Source organism: Callospermophilus lateralis, chromosome 6 (assembly GCF_048772815.1).
Source record: "Callospermophilus lateralis isolate mCalLat2 chromosome 6, mCalLat2.hap1, whole genome shotgun sequence".
NCBI lineage: Eukaryota > Metazoa > Chordata > Mammalia > Rodentia > Sciuridae > Callospermophilus > Callospermophilus lateralis.
Genome location: NC_135310.1, coordinates 149,845,560 through 149,864,836, shown reverse-complemented (window position 1 = coordinate 149,864,836; position 19,277 = coordinate 149,845,560). Strand labels below are relative to the sequence as shown.

Sequence of the window (19,277 nt, the reverse complement as noted above, 5' to 3'; positions counted from 1 at the left end):
CCGAACAACTCAAAACTGTTGATCCACATGCCCAATTCTGCCAGCAGTTCCAGCCCGATTCTGTCCAGCTTATGAACAACTAGCCTGGCTAGCAGAGATATCCCACTGGGGAAGATGGACAGGCACCCGGAGTCCCATATCCGGCCTGCCTCCACTGACCAGAAGGTCAGTACGCTCTATTGCTTTCCCTCTCCACGCCCGAGTGAGTGTCTCCTACAACAAATGGTCCCAGCAACACTGAACCCGACCGCTGTGCTGGGAGCACAAATGAGAACGAGATAAGAAAGTCCCTGGCAAAAATAACTAGAAAGCGTGGAATATTTTGGGTAGCTTGAAAAAGGCCCCTTACCTCCAATAGATAAATAGGTTACGCTTAAGAGAATATTTTTGGCCTCATTCTCTAGAGGCCATGGCCCCGATGCAAGGCCCCCATGGCTAAAATAGGGTACAGTGAGATGATAACCAGGGAAAGCCTTGTAATAATTCTGGTTGTGTCCTGTGGAAATCAGTTTTGAAATGATGACGGGCCCGTGTGTGTGCCTCGGACCCACGAGAAGGTGACCTAAAAACCACACAGTGAACACTTTCAGTATGATGAGGGTCCTGGACGTGAGCTCCACACCAACCGTGGGTGAGATTTCACTCTGAATAATATCTGAGTTGAAAAGCAAAGGCTGAGAGAGTGAGGGTAACCAAGGAACCCACTCGTTGCAACAGGCTCTTAGAGAGTGATCAAAATGAATGCCAAAATTGGGAGCTGCCAAAAGCTAAAGAACACAGGGAAAATAATGTGCAATTATTTTGTGCACCTGTAGCCTAACTCAGCTGTCAGCCTTCCATCCATCCATCCAACGTGCTCCATGTACCAGACTTTGGCCTGGGCCTTCCACAGAGCTGTGTGTTAGAGCAACATCAGCAAGACTGACTGTGCACGGACGATATGACAACGCTCTGCCATCAAAGAGGCGCTGGGCTTTATCAGTAGTCACTAGCCTGTTCCCGAACCCTAAAAAACAGAATTTAGTGTTTGCATTGCCTTTCTCCTCGCTTCCAACAGACAGCTTTACTGGGTACCCAGGGTGAAGGTAACAGTCTCCCCACGAGGACCAGGTGGCTTTTCATCACTTTATGCTGGAGTCTGCAATGTTTATGTGATCTGGGGACAGGTCAAGGTCAATGTCAAGGTCAAGGCAAAGCTGATGCACCTGTCCTGCCCCTGATCACACTCCTCATCAGACCAGGAAGGACAAGACACAGGCTCAAGTGTTAACTTCTGGCTGCTCTCGATAGTCTTCCTACAGCTTTTTGTCGGCTCTCCTGAGTTCTGTCCCTTCCCATTTCCTGACCCAGTGGTTCTCAATCCTTTAGCACATGGAGAACCACCTGCTTTACTTTAAGAAATACCCACGGGTGGGCCACGTTCCTGACAAATTAAATCAGAGTATCTGAGGGGAGAACTCAGGCATAGATTTTTTTATTTTTTGTTTTATTTTTTGCAATGCAGGGGATGGACCCCAGGGCCTTGCACGTGCTAAGCCCATGCTTTGCCACTGACTTACATCCCCAGCCCAACAGATGGCTTTGAAAGCTTCCCAGGTAATGCCCACATGCACTCAAGATCGTAGGCATCTCTTTAAATCAGAACTTTGTCACCGGGCCAGCAGCAGCAGGATCACCGAGGAATTGTTAACCATGAAATTTCCTGGGCTTCTGACCTGCTTCCTCAGAAGCCCTGGGAGAGGGGCCAGTGGCCTGTGCTGTTTCCAGGGCTCTCCAGGAGATTCACACACTGGGAAGTGTGAGGACAACTGGCTTTAGACAGTATAAAACCCTGGAAGAGGCTGCTTCAGTAAGTGGGTGGACAGGGGGCAACAAGAGGGCGGCAGAGAGAACCTGAGCCTCTGGAGATAGCTCCTGTGTCCTGCAAGGGGCGGAGTCACCGTCAACTGTAAGGAGGGGGATATCTTGAGCCATTAGCAAAGCAACGAAGTGTCGGCTAATCCGGGGAAAAGTGAGATTTGTTTTCGACCCTCTGGAAATGAGAAGATTCTGGAGTTAGGAGCCATAGTTTAGATGAATGGGTTAACATTTACTTTTGTACTTTGTATTCATTTTATTTCAATTTGATTTATTCAATTAAAAACAATTTAATTCAATTTGAGATATAACTGTTGACTCTGATTAAGTTGCTGGGTCGGTCAGAATTAAAAAGATGCAGATGAGGTACAGCGGAAGCTCTCTGGAGTTATGCTGTGGCAGCCTCCGGGCCTTGGCATCTCAAAGGGGGGTCTTGCTCAGCTCAGAACTTGCTCCTCTCTTTAGCCTGTTGCATATGACAGGCCTCCCACCCCCCTTAGCCTCTTCATATAAAAACACAAGTGGCCACTGCTTTCTTGGTTGTCATGGAAGATACAGCTAAATACACGCGTCACAGAGGACCGAATGCTCATTCATCACGTCTGCCAAGCCTGGTTGTCTCCTGGAGGCCGCTTGCAGCTCCGCGCTGAGGGTTCTGAAGCTGCCCCCCTTGGTAATTAGTCTTTTTTTTTGGTACCAGGGATTGAACTCAGGGGCACTCGACCACTGAGCCACGTCCCCAGCCCTATTTTGTATTTTATTTAGAGACAGGGTCTCGCTGAGTTGCTCAGTGCCTTGCTGCTGCTGAGGCTGGCTTTGAACTCCTGATCCTCCTGCCTCAGCCTCCCGAGACCCTGGGATTACAGACGGGCACCACCACGCCTGGCTGTGATTAGTCCTGGGTGTGGCCCTACCCCGGCTCTCACCACAAGTGAACCATCTTTCCTGCTGGAGCGCCGACCCCTGGGGGGATCGTGGCGGGAGGGGTCTTGGTTTTTGAGAAGGTGCTCAGATCTGTGCCCCTGAGGAGCACCAGAGGAGGGGGGTGCTCTTGGTGATTGGATAACCACACCAACCCTGATGACCCGCAGCGCGACCGATAACGGCAATTGTGTCAAATCGTCTCTGTATGGTTTCTTTTCGAGGGTAGAGGCTTAAACTGGGAATGACATTCCAAATAAGAGGTCTGAATAAGTCAAAAAAATATTACATACAGTGTTCTTAGGTCACACCAATAGGTCACCTCCAATCACTGCAAATTATCCCAGCTCTTTGAGAGTCCCTCCTGTTTTTTTTTTTTTTTTTTTTGTGTGTGTGTGGGGGCAGGTACCAGGGATTGAACTCGGTACCACTGAGCCACATCCCCGCCCTATTTTGTATTTTATTTACAGACAAGAGTCTCACTGAGTTGCTTAGGGCCTTGCCATTGCTGAGGCTGATGTTGAACTTGGGATCCTCCTGCCTCAGCCTCTTGAGCTGCTGGGATAACAGGCGTGCGCCATGGTGTCCTATCCCACCCCGCTTTTAAAATATATATATTAACATCTATCACACTATAATATATTTATATATAAAGGGGGCAGGAGTTGTAGATGGACTGATTTTTATGTGGTGCTGAGGTCGAAGCCAGAGCCTCACACATGCAAGACGAGTGCTCACCACTGAGCCACAGCGGCAGCCCCCTGCCCTGGTTTTTGGTGTGTGTCTCAAAGCAAGTCCCGCCACTGTCACTCGGCACCGGCCATCTTCTTTCTCTTCTGTTTTAGCCCCTTCAGCAAGGTCATCTGATGACCCCTAGTCACTGCTACTACCCAATGAGGGGGCACAGATCTTCCTCTCGGGGGAGCTGGCCTATCTCAGGACAGGAGACCCCTGCGGGACCCAGGATCAGTCCACACACCCGCCTACCGCTGCCTGTGTCTCTGCAAGAGACCTGGTGCAGGCTCGGGCAGGAGCGCCTGCTACGAGGGGTGGCCGGCTACTCGTGTCTTAACCTGACCCTGTCTGTATCCCGTGCTTATGGTCCTTCCTTCTTTAAGGACTGTTGCTCCTGAGGGACACAGAACTCTGGGGCAAGGATGAGTGGTAGGACAAAGAGCAAGCTCTGGAGCTCACTAGTAAGAGTCACCGTCATGGTTAGGCTGAGGGGCACGGCCCAGAGGATACAAAAATGTCAAAATTAATCAACCAGCTGGTAAACTCTCAGGGTTCCAGGTTTGCCCCATGCCTCTGCTGTGCTGGGCCTCAGTGCGCAACACACACAACTGCCCATCACTGCCCAAAGACAGGCCAGGGAAGGAAAGTCAGGAATGCGCCCGAAGATGTCTCCCCCTGGACTCTGCCTGCGGATGTCAACTGGATTCCTTCTAGGAACTAGGGAATATGTGTGACTCATGCTTTTAATGTCACTCTACAAAGGTGACTTTCTCATCTTGGGGCCACCAGCACTTCCCAAGGAGAGGCTGAGGGCGGAGGGTGAGGTGGAAGCGGGATGGGAGGGTGGGGGGCCGGGGTGGGCAGGAGTCCCTGTCCTTCCTCCTCATTCAGGGCCTCTCTACTTTCCTTGGAGCCGCTCAGGGGCTTGTTCTGAGTTCCTATTTCAGGAAAATGAAGTAACCGCTCAAGTTCAGATGAGATCCCATGCTGTTTAGAAACCTGGGAACTGTTTAGAAACTCCGAAAGGGGTCTCACTTCCTCTATTCTTTCCTGGCCCCTGGTGCCACAATTTTAAACTGTCATTTTAAAATCAATAGCCCAGTAGCCCAAAGGGCTGGTATAATCATGGTTATTGATTTCTAATTGCTCTCCTGTGGCCTGGTACTCTTTCCACAAGACACATTTTCCTCTGCCTATCCCAAAAAGACCCTCTCCCCAAACTCTTCCAGCAACACGACAGGTTTTAGAAATTTCTGACCAGTCTGGATTTGCATTTTTTTTTTTTTTGTTGCAATTTCTGAATATTTCTTTCTTAATTCTAAGGCGATCTAGAGAGAGGGAGTTTTAATGGGCTTATTTATTCAGAATAAGGAAGAATCTTTTTATATGGGAACGGGAGGCGAATGAGGAACAAGACTGGAGAAATGAAGAGGGTCAGGAAGGGTGAAAGACACTTTATCCTCATCACGTAAAAATAAATATAAGGGATTTCTTCCTAATTCCTTCAGTTGATCTGTTCAAGAGCGGAGAAGGCTGTTTCTCAAATAGGAGACCCCAAAAGAGACCGAACTCCTACACACGTCTGCCACAGGACAGCAGCTGGTGAGTATCAGTCGCATGCTGCCCACCTCCCCTGTGGTCCTTTATTTCCTCCCTTCTGGTCACATCAAACGCAGCTCACACTTCCATCCCCCACACCCTCCCTCCCCGTCCCCTGTGCACTTTGCTGCCTGAAGCCAGACGGGTTTCAAAGCCACAGTGAAGGGACACTTGGGCAGATTCCATTAGCAGCCTTGTGCCTGTGACTGAAACGTCCCCCACAGGACACGCCACGCCAGCAAAACCGGCTCCCGAGGTGTGACATCCACACCTGTCCCCTTCCTGGGGGAAGCCAAGGAGGGTGTGACCCTGGCCTCAGTCAGGGGAGCGTCCCTCCCACGCCCTGGTCCAGCCCTACCTGTCTCCAGCAAAAGGCCACTGCCCTGCTGAGCCTGTCTGGCAGCAGAATCCTGCACACAGCTGGCCGAACACTGGGCCACTAAGAGCCCAGGTCACCGCTCCTGCCAGAGGCATGTGCACTGGAAAGGGACAATGACCCACAGGAATGCAGAGTGTCCCCAGCATCTGCTTTCTCTGGTACATAGGCAAAAACTTTTCTCTTTCCTTCTTTCCTTCTGTCCGTCCGTCTTTCTTTCTTTGTTTCAGTACGGGATATTGAACCCGGGGGGCACTCCACCACTGAGCTATGTAGCCCTTTTTATGTTTTATCTTGAGACAAGGTCTTGCTAAATTGCTTAGGCTGGCCTCAATCATGTGATCCTCCTGCCGCGGCCTCCCGAGTAAGCTGGGATGGCACAGTGTCTCTTCACAGCCATGTGACACCCAGAGTTTGGCCGTCTGTCAGGAAGTTAGAGGTCTGAAGGTCAAGGAGTCTGGTCTCAGTACCTGCCTTTCACTCACTGGCCTTGCTCCCTCTGGTCCCACCTCCTCCTGAGGGCTTGGAATCTAGTTCAGCTGCAAAAACAAGGTGACAATTCTCACCCTAGTTACTTATGTTCAGGAGCATCCTGCCTGGCAGGGCTGGTGGCTTACCTTTGTTAAGGACAACACACATCTGCTGCTCAGTCATACTCCCTCTCACCCTGTCCATCAGGCACTTGGTTGTCCTTGGAGTATCTTTTGGAACGACTCAGGTAATAAATCGAATTTTAAAAACTGGACTGTATCCCTGGCATAATTTGTATGCTAGATGGTGCTTCACGGGCAGATTTGGACTATACGTCAAAGCAAATGGAATCATTTTGATGATTAGAGAAATAAGCACAAAGAAGATAAATAGAATTCCCCCCTCTCATGGAGATATTTTAAGCAGATGCATTTCCTGAATGGGCCCACCATCAACACTGGGATGGGGTTGATACCTTCTCTCAGTGTTCTCAGCCTTGGGTCCTTCAATGTGTCATTCCTTTCCTCCTCAAAGGACCAGACAGTAAATACTTCCAGGTCACATGCCCTCTCTTGCAACTTCTCTGTCTGCCATTATGGTAGAAAAGCAGCCACAGATGGTGTGGAATGAAAGACCGCTGACTGCGTTCCAATAAAACTTTATTGACATACAGGCGGCCTGTCTGGTGTGGTGGTGCACACCTGTGATCCCAGCCACTCAGGAGACTGAGGCAGGAGGATGGCAAGTTCCAACCCTTGGGGCTCGAGGTGAGTTAGAACATGGTGGAGGAGTGTGGCAGAGGGAACCAGCTCCCATAATGACCAGCAAGCAGAGAGCGACTCCACTCACCAGATATAAAATACATACCCCAAAGCCATGTCCCCAGAGACCCCCTCCTCCAGCCACACCCTACGCATCTCCAGCTACCACTCAGCTAATCCCACCAGGGGATTAATTCACCGATTGAGTTCAGGCTCTCACAACCCAGTCATTTCACCTCCAAATGTTCTCGCACTGTCTCACACGTGAGCTCTTGGGGGGACACCTAATATCTAACATAACAGTGTTCATACCAAAAAAGACAGGTGGAAGAGCAGCACTGGCCCTCAGGCTGTAAATTGGGGCCAACGTGTCAAAGAGTGTCACTCATGCCTGAGAACTGTCTCCTGGAAACATCAACCAAAGTGGTCACAGCTTACTAGATGATGTAAATGGCTTTGGTCCCCAGTGCAAAATGAACTGGGTGACTCCCCACTTGGGGTAGTCCTTAACCCTGCTCAGAAAGATGGACTCTGCTGGGTCCTTCAACACAGAAGACTGAGAAGCCCAACAAGGTCGAAGGTCACAAAAAGTGCTTCTGGGGAGCCGACCACCAATCCCTCAAATCTCTAACACCAGTGCAGCCGGAGCTGTGGACTGCGGGTGGCAATGGCCTAACTTCTTACCCCACTCCTATTCGTCTTCATCATCATGCACAGGGCATCTGGAGGATGTCCTGACCCACTGGCTTTCTGCATTGGTGTGCTGTTTTGGAAACCCCGTATTCTTCATCTCCTTTGTGTTGAGGCCCGACCTCCTCTGAGGCTGGTGCCCTGTGCGAGCATGTCAGCCCACGTCAGGATCAGACTTTTGGTGGCTCTGCAGCCGTGAGGTCCTCCGCTAAGGAACCTGAATGCATGCTCCTTTAGAAGGACTCTGCTCGCCCCCATCTTTCAGTTGGCCTCACAACGACACTGTGCCCTAAAATTACCCGTCCAACAGGCGGTTTGAAGAACTGGATAGAAATAAAAAAAAAAATTATGTTTTACAGTTTTACAAATACCTCAGTGTGGTTAACCTATAGATATCCACATCATCCATGATGTAAATTTATGGTACATTTTAACTAATTTCTTCGGTGGCCTAAAGCTGACGCTATGCAGTAGCTTTTTTGTTGGTTTGTTCCTTTGGTTTAAAATGAATGGGCTGATTTCATTTCTGCCCTGACCAAGTTAATTCCTTCATGGTTTCCTCTGGAGCGGTGGCACTGTTTGCTGACTACGTGACGAGAACCGGATTTCACGGGCCATAGCCCCCACGGCTCTGTTGATTACGGCTGTGCAGAGGGGCAACTTGACTGAGAGCCAAGGCAGAGCCGGCAGGGCCAGGCTGGTCGGGAAGGTGCCAAGGACGTGTGGCACTGACACGGAGGGCTTCAGGGAGAAGCTGCCCCCTGGGGGTCCCCAGGTATGGTGGTGGTACCAATGGGCTCAAGGCGGCCACGCTGGGTCTCCACTGGAATGGGATGCTGATGAGGCTCCCTGCGGGTAGCATCCAATTTGCACAGGGCAGTGCCTCATATGGCCTTTGAATGCACAGGAAGATGAAATGACATCTTGGCATCTTTTAAGAGAGAATGTGAGAAGTACACCATGAAGACGAAAATCCCAACAGTCAAAGGCAGGGCTGGATGCATGGCAGGCCAGTCCCTTTCCACTACGCCGATGACCTGTTGGCACCCACTGGTGATCTGTCTGCCGGCTTCTTTTCAAAGGACCTAAAAACGACTGCCGTTTTGCAATACTGTTGTTTTAATGATTCAGTGGGCATAGAGCATCAAATTTTCATGATCACACTTCCTAAAATAGAAGTGTATTCACTTCTGTTTCAAAGGGATTGCTTTTAGAATCATAGAGAACAAGGTTTTTCCAGCAGTTGTATCTTTGGATGGTTTTTTCCTGTTTATATTCTATCTGAAAATTACTATTCAATTAGGCGTATATATGTAATTTTTGAGGCTATTGTAAATATCTGGGCATTCTAAGAGGAGTGAAATGAACATAATGGAGACAAATAAAATGAATTACTCTTATTAGCATTTTGCATGAGATTCAAGGTATTTTGCCAGTAAACAAAAATGTACAGGGATGCATGAAAAACAACTGCATTGCAAATTTTCAGTGGTAATCCAGTTCTGCTAGTTAAATATTCAGGACCAAGTGCGAGCTCTGTGTAGGAGCTGCGGAAAAATCACACCCAATCAAAGCAAAGTGGAGTGTGAGAGAGAGACAGCCCTATAGACCATGGAAATGACTCTGGAGACTGGAAATACCAACTTCACCACTGAAACAAAGAACGGATTCTTAATAAATATAGATGATTGTAGATCTATTTACCATTTAAGAGAGAGAATTGGGCTGGGGCTGGGGCTCCGTGGTAGAGCGCTTGCCTCACACGTGTGAGGCCCTGGGTTCGATCCTCAGCACCACATAAAAATAAGTACATAAAAAGATACAAAATCCATTTACAACTAAAAAAGGAGGGTGGGGTGGATAGAATCACTCGAACAGGACAACTCTACGTAAGGGCACCATTTTGGGGATCCTTCAAAAATACCTGTTCAGTCTTTAAGAGAGCAATAATAATGATTGGTATTTTTGGGGTGGTGCTGGGGATCAAACCCAGGGCCTGACACGTGCCAGGCAAATGCACTACCACTGAGCTTACACCCCCAGCTCTTCAAAATTATCAATGGCACCCTACTGAGCCCTGAGGACCCATCAGAGATCTAGATGAGGAGACATCTCTTGCTCTCAATTGCACATTTAATAAAAATGTTCTTTTAACTCCTAAAGTGGGATGAAGGGGAATGACCGTGTCCATGAAGAAAATCTAAGTATAGGAGAATCCAAAGATTCCTTTTTCATGGGCCTCTTGATTCCTAAAAATATTTCTCAAAGACTTAATTCAAAACCTCCACTTTCAGTCATTTGTCTTGCTTTCTGAAATCAGTTTTCTTGGTTCTTTCCAAATGGAGAAAGTCAACTGAGAAATGTGATTCGCAGTGCTTTCTAGCAAATAATTGGCCTGTTTCTTCCCGAGAGAGGTGAATGCTTTTCTTCCTTTTTTGGAGGGATATTAATTTTTAATAGTGGCTGGCGCCAGAGAACTTGGTTTTAAATCCCAATCCAGCCACAAATTATGTGAACTTGGTGAGCAGCCTAATATTACCAGCCTCAGTTTCCTTATCCATGAAATTAAGAATATCAGACACAGTGACGATAAGTTGTCATTTAAGTTCCTCCAGGTGTAGCTGTGAAGTAGGGGAAGAAATTCACCAGTGGCCTCCCATGGGGCACAGGTACAACCTTGGAGAGACAAAAATCCCGAATGAGTCAATCTGAAGGTTAAAGAAGACATTTGAAGTAGTGTCCTATGTGACATAATGGCTTGTCAACCAAAGTTGGGGCCACACTTTAGACACTTCCTAAAACGATTTAACGCACAGTCATTTGTTGCCCCTTGGTGAGTTCACAAGTGACTGAGAGACCCACGAATAAAAATAGGAGAGAAATAACAAGCTCGTGACTGCTTTGGTTTGCAAGTGGGTCAAAAGGTTGTAGGAGGGAAGAAGAAATCATGAAACTGCAAGACAAGTGGCCTGACCACTCCAGTTGAAGTTGTTCCTATGAATGCAGAGGTTTGAGAAATGAAACTCGGAACCCAATGTTTAGAGAGTCAGTGTTTAAATCACCTGGGCCCTGCCCCATACCTGTTCTTCTAGAAATATTTTAAAGGAAAAGAGATAGTAAGAGAAATCGTCTAAAATAAATTCAGCCCCCTCCAAAGAATATGCTCCAGAAGAATACGTCCCTGCCTCACAAAATTCGCCATTAGCAACCTAGACTAGACCAGAGAACATGAGCGTACCCTGAGTAGCTGAGCTGTACCTCTAGGGCTAATAATGACCCAGGAGCCATTTAAATGATACCTGGTACAGCGCTGTGCATACCCTAGGTGCTCATCAATACCGTCAGATACCATGGTCTCCCCTCGTAACTTGTATCTCTGGAGAGTTAATCTTACACTCATAAAACAAACTCATTTTTTTTTCCAACTGTAGTGTAGCTAGTGTTTCCTTGAAATAGAAGCTATGCTCATTTGGGGTCCCTTTTCCCTCTAAATGAGATGATTTTGATTCCCATCCATCACTGTACTCAGCTGGAGCTCAAGAGCCAGCCCACTGGGTGACCAGGCACTCACTCCAGGACAGATGCTTCTGGCAATCCACAGGACACTCTCCACGAGGACGAGCCACGTGCCCTGCGTTCCAAACCCCGGCTGTGAAGTCTCTTAATCAAATCTCTTTTACTTGCGATGATCTCTTTTATATGACTGCATGAACCACTGAGTAAGGAAGACCCACGGCCATTGTTGGCGGGCAGCGAGGTGTGAGGGCACTTTACATCCACTGAATCTCCCAGGGCTCCACTACGTTTTCCAGCCTCCCTGCCAGTTACACTGGGGTCATGAGCCAGGTACAGTGGCACACACCTGCAATCCCAGAGGCCTGAGAGGTCGAGGCAGGAGGATCGTGGGTTCAGAGCCAGCCTCAGCAACAGCGAGGCCCTAAGCAACTCAGTGAGACCCTGTCTCTAAATAAGATACAAAAGAGGGCTGGGGGTGTGGCTCCGTGGTCGAGTGCCCCTGAGTTCAATCCAACACTCTAAAGACCAACTAAGATTTTTCTCAGCAGAAAATAGGAAAGCCCCGGATCTAGAAGATGTGCTTCTCTTGGTCACTGATGATGATCTCTAAGATGAAGAGCTGAGCTTCTGCACCTGCCAAGGGGAGGTCCCCACAGCGGCTGCCTTCTAAGGCTTCGGTGAAGATCATTGGACAAGATACGAATGGGAGAGGATCTTATCAACAGCAGAGGGCCGTGTAGCTGGTTCTCCTTGAAATAGAAGCAATGCTCATTCGGGGTCTTTTTTCCATCACCCCAAGAGGCCGTCTCTAAATGTGGACAGGAGGATTCTACTTTCATTTAGCCAAAGAGCCCACGGACCAGAGCCTGCCTTTCTGTGTTAAGATAGATAATAAAAAAGAATGTTATGGATTTTCTCAGCAATGATAAGAAGAAAATCGCCAAGAGCCAGAAGGAGGCTGTGAGCAATAGGATGGTCTTTGAAGTCTCCCCTTCATCTAATTTCAGAGAAGCCCCTGAAAATGGCAGCGAAACGGAAGTCGAGAGATTCATCCCTTCCCTGTTGAGTCTAGAGGTGAATGTGGCTGGGCACCCAAAGTAGGGGAGCTGCTGGAATAACCAGTCCTTATATAAAAAAAACCCCAAAACTATGAAATACAAAAACAAAAGATCCACAGTCCCCAAGGACAGCCACTTTCTTTTTGAAAAACCTTTGCAAGTTTTAAACACTGACACTGATTCTGTTCTTACTGGGTAAGAGCGGCACTTCTGCCCACCTATTTATTACTATGGCATTGACAAAAAAAAAATGCACAGGTGGCCAGGGCAGCTGGGAGCCCGGATGCAAACATGCTCAGAAGACGTGGCTTTGTTCTGTGACATCCTGGATGGCGCTTGCAGACCACGAGTCCTCTCCTTCTGAGACAGGTGTGTGCACACACACACATGTGCTACAAATGTACATGCACACACACATGCCGTCAGGACTCAGGTCCTTCCTCCTGATAGCAGGGTGTCAAGGGTTAATCCTTCAGTGCATTTTTAACAGCTGGAGTGGGCAAGAGGCGGCCAACGTGCCCGCCAGGGCTCTGAGCTCTCATCCCCCGTGGGCCCTGTGATGGGATCACCCATACGTATCCGGGCCACAACCCCTACCTGGGTTTTTAAAGAGGATTTTCTAATGTGTGTGCAGATAAGCTCATAAAAGATGTCCCGTGATCTGGATGTAGCTTGTTCCTCGATGGGTCCCCCTGCTTGTAACGCAAATGCCACGCTGCTCAGGAACTACGTCCAGCCACATTCATCCCATGACGTGCTCCCTCATGAAGGTCCAGCCAGGTGACTGGTACATCCAGTTTCATGTGAGGTGTCACCGTCTCTGGAAAAGTCCCCCCAACCAGAGCCATTCCCACCCAGGCAGTTACCAGTGCCCTCTTTCCTTTCCTCTCTAAGCTGGGACCCATTTCCAGCTAAAATAAGAACGATGACCACGATGACGATGACGACGCAGGACAAAACTGGAAGGACCAAATGTACATGGAAGATACTCCAAACCTCTCACTCCAGTCTTACCGTCCTCCCTTCTCTCTCCCAGTGGAGAAGCCACAGTGATGTGTGCCCAGGGACCCTCAGCCAGTCCAAGCTGAATCGAACTCACAGAGCCTTTGATTGGTATTCCTATTTTTAGAAAGTGTTTTCTCGGCAGAACAAATTATCCAGCGCAGGGAGGGGCCAGCTCTCACTTCGCATCAGTCCTTAGGTTCCTGGGGGAGATGCTGATTGCCACTTTGGAGCTAGGTGCTGCCGTGTGGGGCTGTACAGCATCAATCTTCCCAAACCATAAACACGACGCCAGCCACATTTGGAAGTCAGAGTCACTGTATTTTATTGCCTGGGCTATGAGCATAAAAAACGGGTTTCAATTTTCTCCCTGAACGGTGCATTATGATTGAAAGCAGCACACGATCCTCTGTACATATTATTTTCTATGCACTGGAGTGATGACGGTGTGTACTACTTAGAGGCATAATATACACATTTAGGCTACTTTTTTTTCTTTCTAGAATTACTATTAAGTCCTAAATGAAAGGAGGTGTCCGGGCTAGGTCTCACAGGAAGGATCTGACCTGTCCACTTCCCTACCTCACCCCCTCGTGTAAACACAAAGACTGAGGCAGCTTTTGCAGTGGTGATGATAAGCAGGAAGAAGAGAAGCAGGTTGTGGCACTTTCTAAAGGAGGGACCCACATCCCATCCGCCACTTGGGGCTCAGCGGTTTTCCAGAGCTTCAGTAAAGATCACAACATCAACCCTGCCAGGCGCTTCACCCTGGCTCCTGAGCTGCGGCTCCTGAGAGTCAAGGAGAGGTGAGCCGTGGGGCCGGGTCCATCAATGTCTTCCTCCAACCCAGCCGTCACCTGTACTGAGAACCCCCGCTGCAACTCCTCAGGGTCAAGCCACACAAATAAGCACTCTCAAAATAAACTGGATCCTACAGATGTCAATCCCAAACTGCTGCAGATACACACATGGGCATGCCCCCATTGACGGTCTGAAGTGCAGAACATGGCTGCTGTGCATTCACAGAGACTTTGTGGACACCCTGTCAGTAGGATAGACCACGGCTGTCAGGTCTGAGATTGAGACCATGGGGCCCAGCGCTGAGCTGGGGTCCTTGGGCTCAATTCAGCCTATAAATACACTGTTTGATCTCTCTAGTGGCTATGGCTTGGGTGAGTATCCTCAGGGGCTCAGGTGTGAAAGCCTAGTCTGCAGTCCACGGGGGCGGTGGAAACTTTTAAGAGGTGGCGTCCAGTGGGAGGTCTTTGGGTCACTGGGGATGTACACTTAGAATAGATTGTGGGACTTGGGTCTCTTCCTCTTCCTCTCTCTTTTTGCTCCCTGGATGCCGTGAGGTATGAGCAGCTCTGCTTCACCACATGCTCCCTTCCATGATGTGCTACCTTGCACAGGCCTGATGGCAATGGGGCTAATAGAGCATAGTCTGAAACCACCCAAACTGTGAGCCAAAATAAACCTTTCCTCTTTATAAGTTTATTGTCTCAGGCATTTTGTTATAGCAATGGAAAGCTGGTTAACAATCATAGTTTTTAAAGATTGGAGTTCTCATTTTAAAAATTTAGATCTATCTCCAAAGAGCTGACAAATTGGCCCTTCATTTCTTCAAAACGATAGTGGGGGATTGAAACTGAATAGTGATGGCTCCTTTTACATGGGGGCTTTCATCTCACCCCAGCTCCCCACATTCATCATCGATACTCTTCTTACTGCCTGCTGCTCTTCTGTGCAATGTCTGTCGGTCCCCATATGCATTTGAGGCCATGGTCCCTTTTCGTGGTAGACCCATTTTATGTTTATCCAAGGTTGATTCTGTCTCCCACAAATTTCTATGTTGACAGCATAAACCCCAGTACCACAGAATGTAGAGACAGGGTCTTTATAGAGGTCACCAGGTCAAAGGGAGGACATGATGATGGGCTCCAATTCAATATGAATGTGGTCCTTATTAAGAGGGCCACGTGGACCCAGAGATACGAAGGTGGGCAGAATGCCACGGGGGACCAAAGGCAGAGACTGGAGTGATGCCTATTCAGAGCCAGGCAGGACAAGGATATGCAGCAAACCAGCAGAAGCTGGGAGAGGGGCTGTGGCAGACCTCCCTCCCACAGTCTCCACAAGCAACGGACCCTACCAACACCCAGATCTTAGACTTCCAGCCAACACCACGACGCTGGGGTGACCAGCTGCCCTGTGGTCTCTGCACTTCACTGACGAGAGGTCACTGGAGGGGAAAGTCCTGCTCTCCCGGCCGTGAACAGTGACCCTCAGACCAGGAGACACAAAGTGTGTGGAGAGCTCCACCAACAGAAAGGTGAGCACCTGCCACTTCTTCATTTATAAGAAAGAGACAAGCCCTGCGGCCTAATGTACCACACACACAACAACGCCAACACAAAGAACCCAATTTATAAAGAACGACACAGACTAAGCTTAAATAGAAATTCTACTTCTTTCATCCGCAGCAGACAACCCTGTTCACCCCGGGGTTCTCCGTGCTGTCCTGGAGTGTGTATACATAAGGGGCAGAAGCAGTGCACACCCTCCTGGTCACCTTCATATCTACTGCAGTCCCCACTTCCCCAACAGTGGCTGTATGAAATAGATATTTGTTATTAAAAAACCAAGTGACCTCTTGGTAGACAATTAGGAGAATCCGTCCAACAACATCAAGCAGATATTTTTGGAAGAGCAAAAATTCTTGCATTTTTATGTAAAAACTGCCTCAACACTAGAAGGTTCTGCAAAAACTGACATCATTTTTCTTGGTGTTTCCGTCCCTTCCTCCTACCTTGGGATTCTTTGTGGAATGCTAGGCTATTTTTTTTTCTTTTCTTATGCTATTACAACTGTCAGGCTAAGATTGTGGCTTCTGTCTTGCTCACTCCATGAGGACTGGCAGACTTGGCTACGCGCTTTTCCAAGAACTGAAGGCGGCTGCCTCACACGGTCAGAGAATGCTACAGCCTGGCCACTTCAGAAATGCAAACCCTACAACGGATTTCCACATTCTTTGAGTTCCCTTTCGCAATGATGAAACCCACGTTTTGCATGTGGTACTCAGATGACTTAGAGGAAGCCCCAAGGAGGGCCAATAGCTCCTAGAAGCCAAGCTGCTGATTCTAGGATGGCTCTGCCTGCCACGGTCACCCTGGTCCCTGGCTCTCTCACTTCCCCTTCAATCTGCCCTGGTTTCGGGATGAGGGTCAGCTTCTGGAAGCACAGGAGCTGAGATCTCATTCTAAGTGAAATCATCCATAAAACTCTTGAGATGTGAATGAAACATGACTTTGGGGTGAGATTTGGTCTCTTTGCCTGATTCACTGAGCTCCACCCAACCTCAACCTGCTACATACCTGGACTTCTTTAATCCCGGCCCCTGTCAGAGTCTCACCACAAAAAGGAGACTCCAGTTGAAAGAGTGAACATAGATGATACGGATTCAGAGAAGGGGGCCAACTCAGTGCTTTGAATACCCCAAAGCTGCCTCTCCACCTCCACCTCCACCTCCACCTCCACCTCGGTCTCTCTCTCTCTCTCTCTCTCTCTCTCTCCCTCCAGTCGGCTTGTCTTTTGCTATTGATCATAAAGAAAGAAGGTCGGGAGCAGAGGCCTCCTACAGGAAAACCTTCAGTGGATTTTAGGAACTCCACGCAGTCTTTCTGTTTTAAAAGAGAGAGGGTTGAGAGATTCCCAGAACAAAGTCTTGAATACAGAGAATGTTCTCTGGTCATGGATGGTCTCTGTCTCTGCCGCCTCTGGGCTTGGTGGCCGTGCCTGCCAGGTCATGGTGGTGGTGCGTGTCCAGGCATGAGAGGCCAGGGGCTGTCTCTCTTTGGAGTATGCTCTGGAACAATGTCCCTTTCCACTCTGTCAGTCAACACCAGGTGGCAGGGCCGACGGAGCACAAGCATGTGCCAACCTCACTCATCTGCCCCGCCTCCCACATCTCTCCTGCTCTCTCTCCCTCCACCCAGGAAGCTGTGCTGGGCACCCAGATGTGCTGGCAGCTCACTCTAACTGCACGGAAGCCTTCCATTTGCCTCCGACATGCCCGGGGCTCTGCATGGACTGCAGCAAAAGGAGGGAAATGGGAGTCGAGGGGCAGGAGTGACGATCCAGGATGCCCACTCTCTCTGAGCACGGGGATGGGGGTGTGGCTAGGGTCAAGGGTCTGCACCTTCCCTTTCACCGAGCCCCTAAGGGGAGCTCTATTTGCATTTTGTGTAAACTGGAATAAGCTGGGTCAGGGGGCAGCCCAGAGCCACACTACCCACCCGTCCCCACCCCAAGAAATAAGATGTGGTTGTATGTAGCCTGGGAGAAGAGGCCGGGAGGCCAGGACCACTGTCTCCGAGCCCTCTGGAGACAGGAGAGGAAGCGGGAGGCGGTCAGACAATAAGACCATCGGAGGGGCGTTCCTGGGAATTTCAGTTCAGCAGAAGGAGAGTCCAGAGGACTAAGGAGGCATCCCCACCAGCCACGTGGCACCGCAGCAGAGTGGCTGAGTTGATCGCCCCGTGTTTAAGCAAACCCCACTCCTGTGACATTTCCAATAGCTGGCTGAGTAAAGAAGAGGGACAGTAGAAGCCGCCCTGGGGACAACATGGGGAGCTGTCCATGGGCTTCTTAAAGCAGGAAGTTACTAAGGGGCACGAGGACTGGCTGGTGACTGGGACCATAAGCTTCTGCTGACATCCGGGCAGCCGGGGTCCTGCTGTCCGGGGGCAGAGGGTGTCTCACCTGGTGAGCTTGGTGCCGATCTGCTGCCTCAGCTCCAGCCTCTCCTCGTCCGTCTGCCTGGGCAGGATGTTCTTTTCCTCCAGTTCTCGCTTGGAGGGCCTGTTGCTGAGTTTGATGGCCAAGGAGTCCTTCCTGCAGACCTTCATGGCCAGGGAGCCTGCAGGGGGGAGAGACGGGTCAGTTCACGCGCCCAGGGGCCCAGCGATGGGCCCTGCGGCCGGTCCGCCACAGGCAGGAAGAAACACCCCAAGGGCTGAGCACCTGGGGGGCGAAGGCCTCGGTTCCCCATGTTCCTGCCATGACCACGTCTGCGCCTAGCACTGTGGCTGGACATGGTGAGCCACAGGAGCCTGTGACGGAGTCCCTGCCCTCCGGAAACGAGGAGGAGAAGGGACAAGGGCCTTAAGAAACTAGAGCAAGGTTCACGGAGGAGGTGCTGACCCCAGGGGGAGGAGTGAGATTGCACCAGGCGGCAGGCACAGGGGCGACGTGCGGGGCGGGAGCTTCCCGGGGGCAGAAGGGGTCAGCTGCCCTGGAGCTGGGGCAGTGAAGGAGCATGAAGCTGGGGACAATGTGGGGCTTGTGGGGGCCGGGGTGGAGGTGAGGACAGCAAGGCTGTCACTGTTTACTCCCTTTTAACCTGCGGGCTCCTGAGCAGCCAGGGCAGGGCCTCCTGACAACAGGGATAAATCTGTGGTTCTGAACCCCGTGTGATTTTTCTTCCCAGGGGACATCTGGTACAGTCTAGAATAGTGTTGGGGTGGCAGTAGGAAAGCCACCAACTGTCCTTCAGTGCAGGGCACAGTCCAGCCCTCCACCACAAAGTACGACCTGGTCCCAACAATCAGGAGGGCAAGGCCAAGAAACCCTGGCGTAAAGCCTCCCCATCTCTGGACACCACCAGGCAAACAGGCCCAGCAGCTGCTTCCGGTCATACATCACCGGAGTCTTTGGCTGCTCCTCTCTGTGAAATGACTTGCCTCATTTCATAGCTCATCAGGCCTCTGACCCAGTCTCAAATGAAGCTGGCTAATGAGAGAGCGAGAGGAAGATACGAGCAAGTCTCTCTTAGGTTTCCAAAGCTGGCCTCAAACCTGTGATCCTCCTGCCCCAGCCTCCCAAGTCACTGGGGTCACAGGTGTGCACACACACCCTGACTGACAAGCTTGTGGATTCTTTTGGATTTTATTTAGTAATGCTTTGTTCTTTCATCCTCCACTGGTTTAGTTTCCAAGGGATTTTTGGAATACCATCCCAGGATGTGGGCAACTTTCCTGCCTTCATTTATTTATCTGTAAAATGAGGGCAAATGGTGTCTATGTCCTAAAGCTGTTGTAACGTGTTACTAAGAGGATACAAATCTTAGCAAGTTTTCAGGCACACCGTATTTACTCAATAAATGTTTGCTATTGTCACAAATTCATTTATTATAAAGTTGGCCAAGTGAGAGATTGTACTCACACCACTGACATTTACCATTCATGGCCAGAGTGATAGACTTTTGGCTTTTCCTATTTCTTCTCTTGCCTC

At 49.6% G+C, this 19,277-nt stretch overlaps 1 protein-coding gene across 4 annotated transcripts in view; it reads right to left on the bottom strand.

Moving 5' to 3' along the window:
• The window catches only part of Phactr1 (phosphatase and actin regulator 1), a 280,450-nt gene that overhangs the window by 24,837 nt on the left and 236,336 nt on the right, over nucleotides 1-19,277 (bottom strand). For all 4 annotated transcript variants that reach the window (XM_076859204.1, XM_076859205.1, XM_076859202.1 and 1 more), the window contains exon 8: nucleotides 17,748-17,904. In XM_076859204.1, the coding sequence (XP_076715319.1) occupies nucleotides 17,748-17,904 (157 nt within the window). The remainder of the gene's footprint in view (nucleotides 1-17,747; nucleotides 17,905-19,277) is intronic.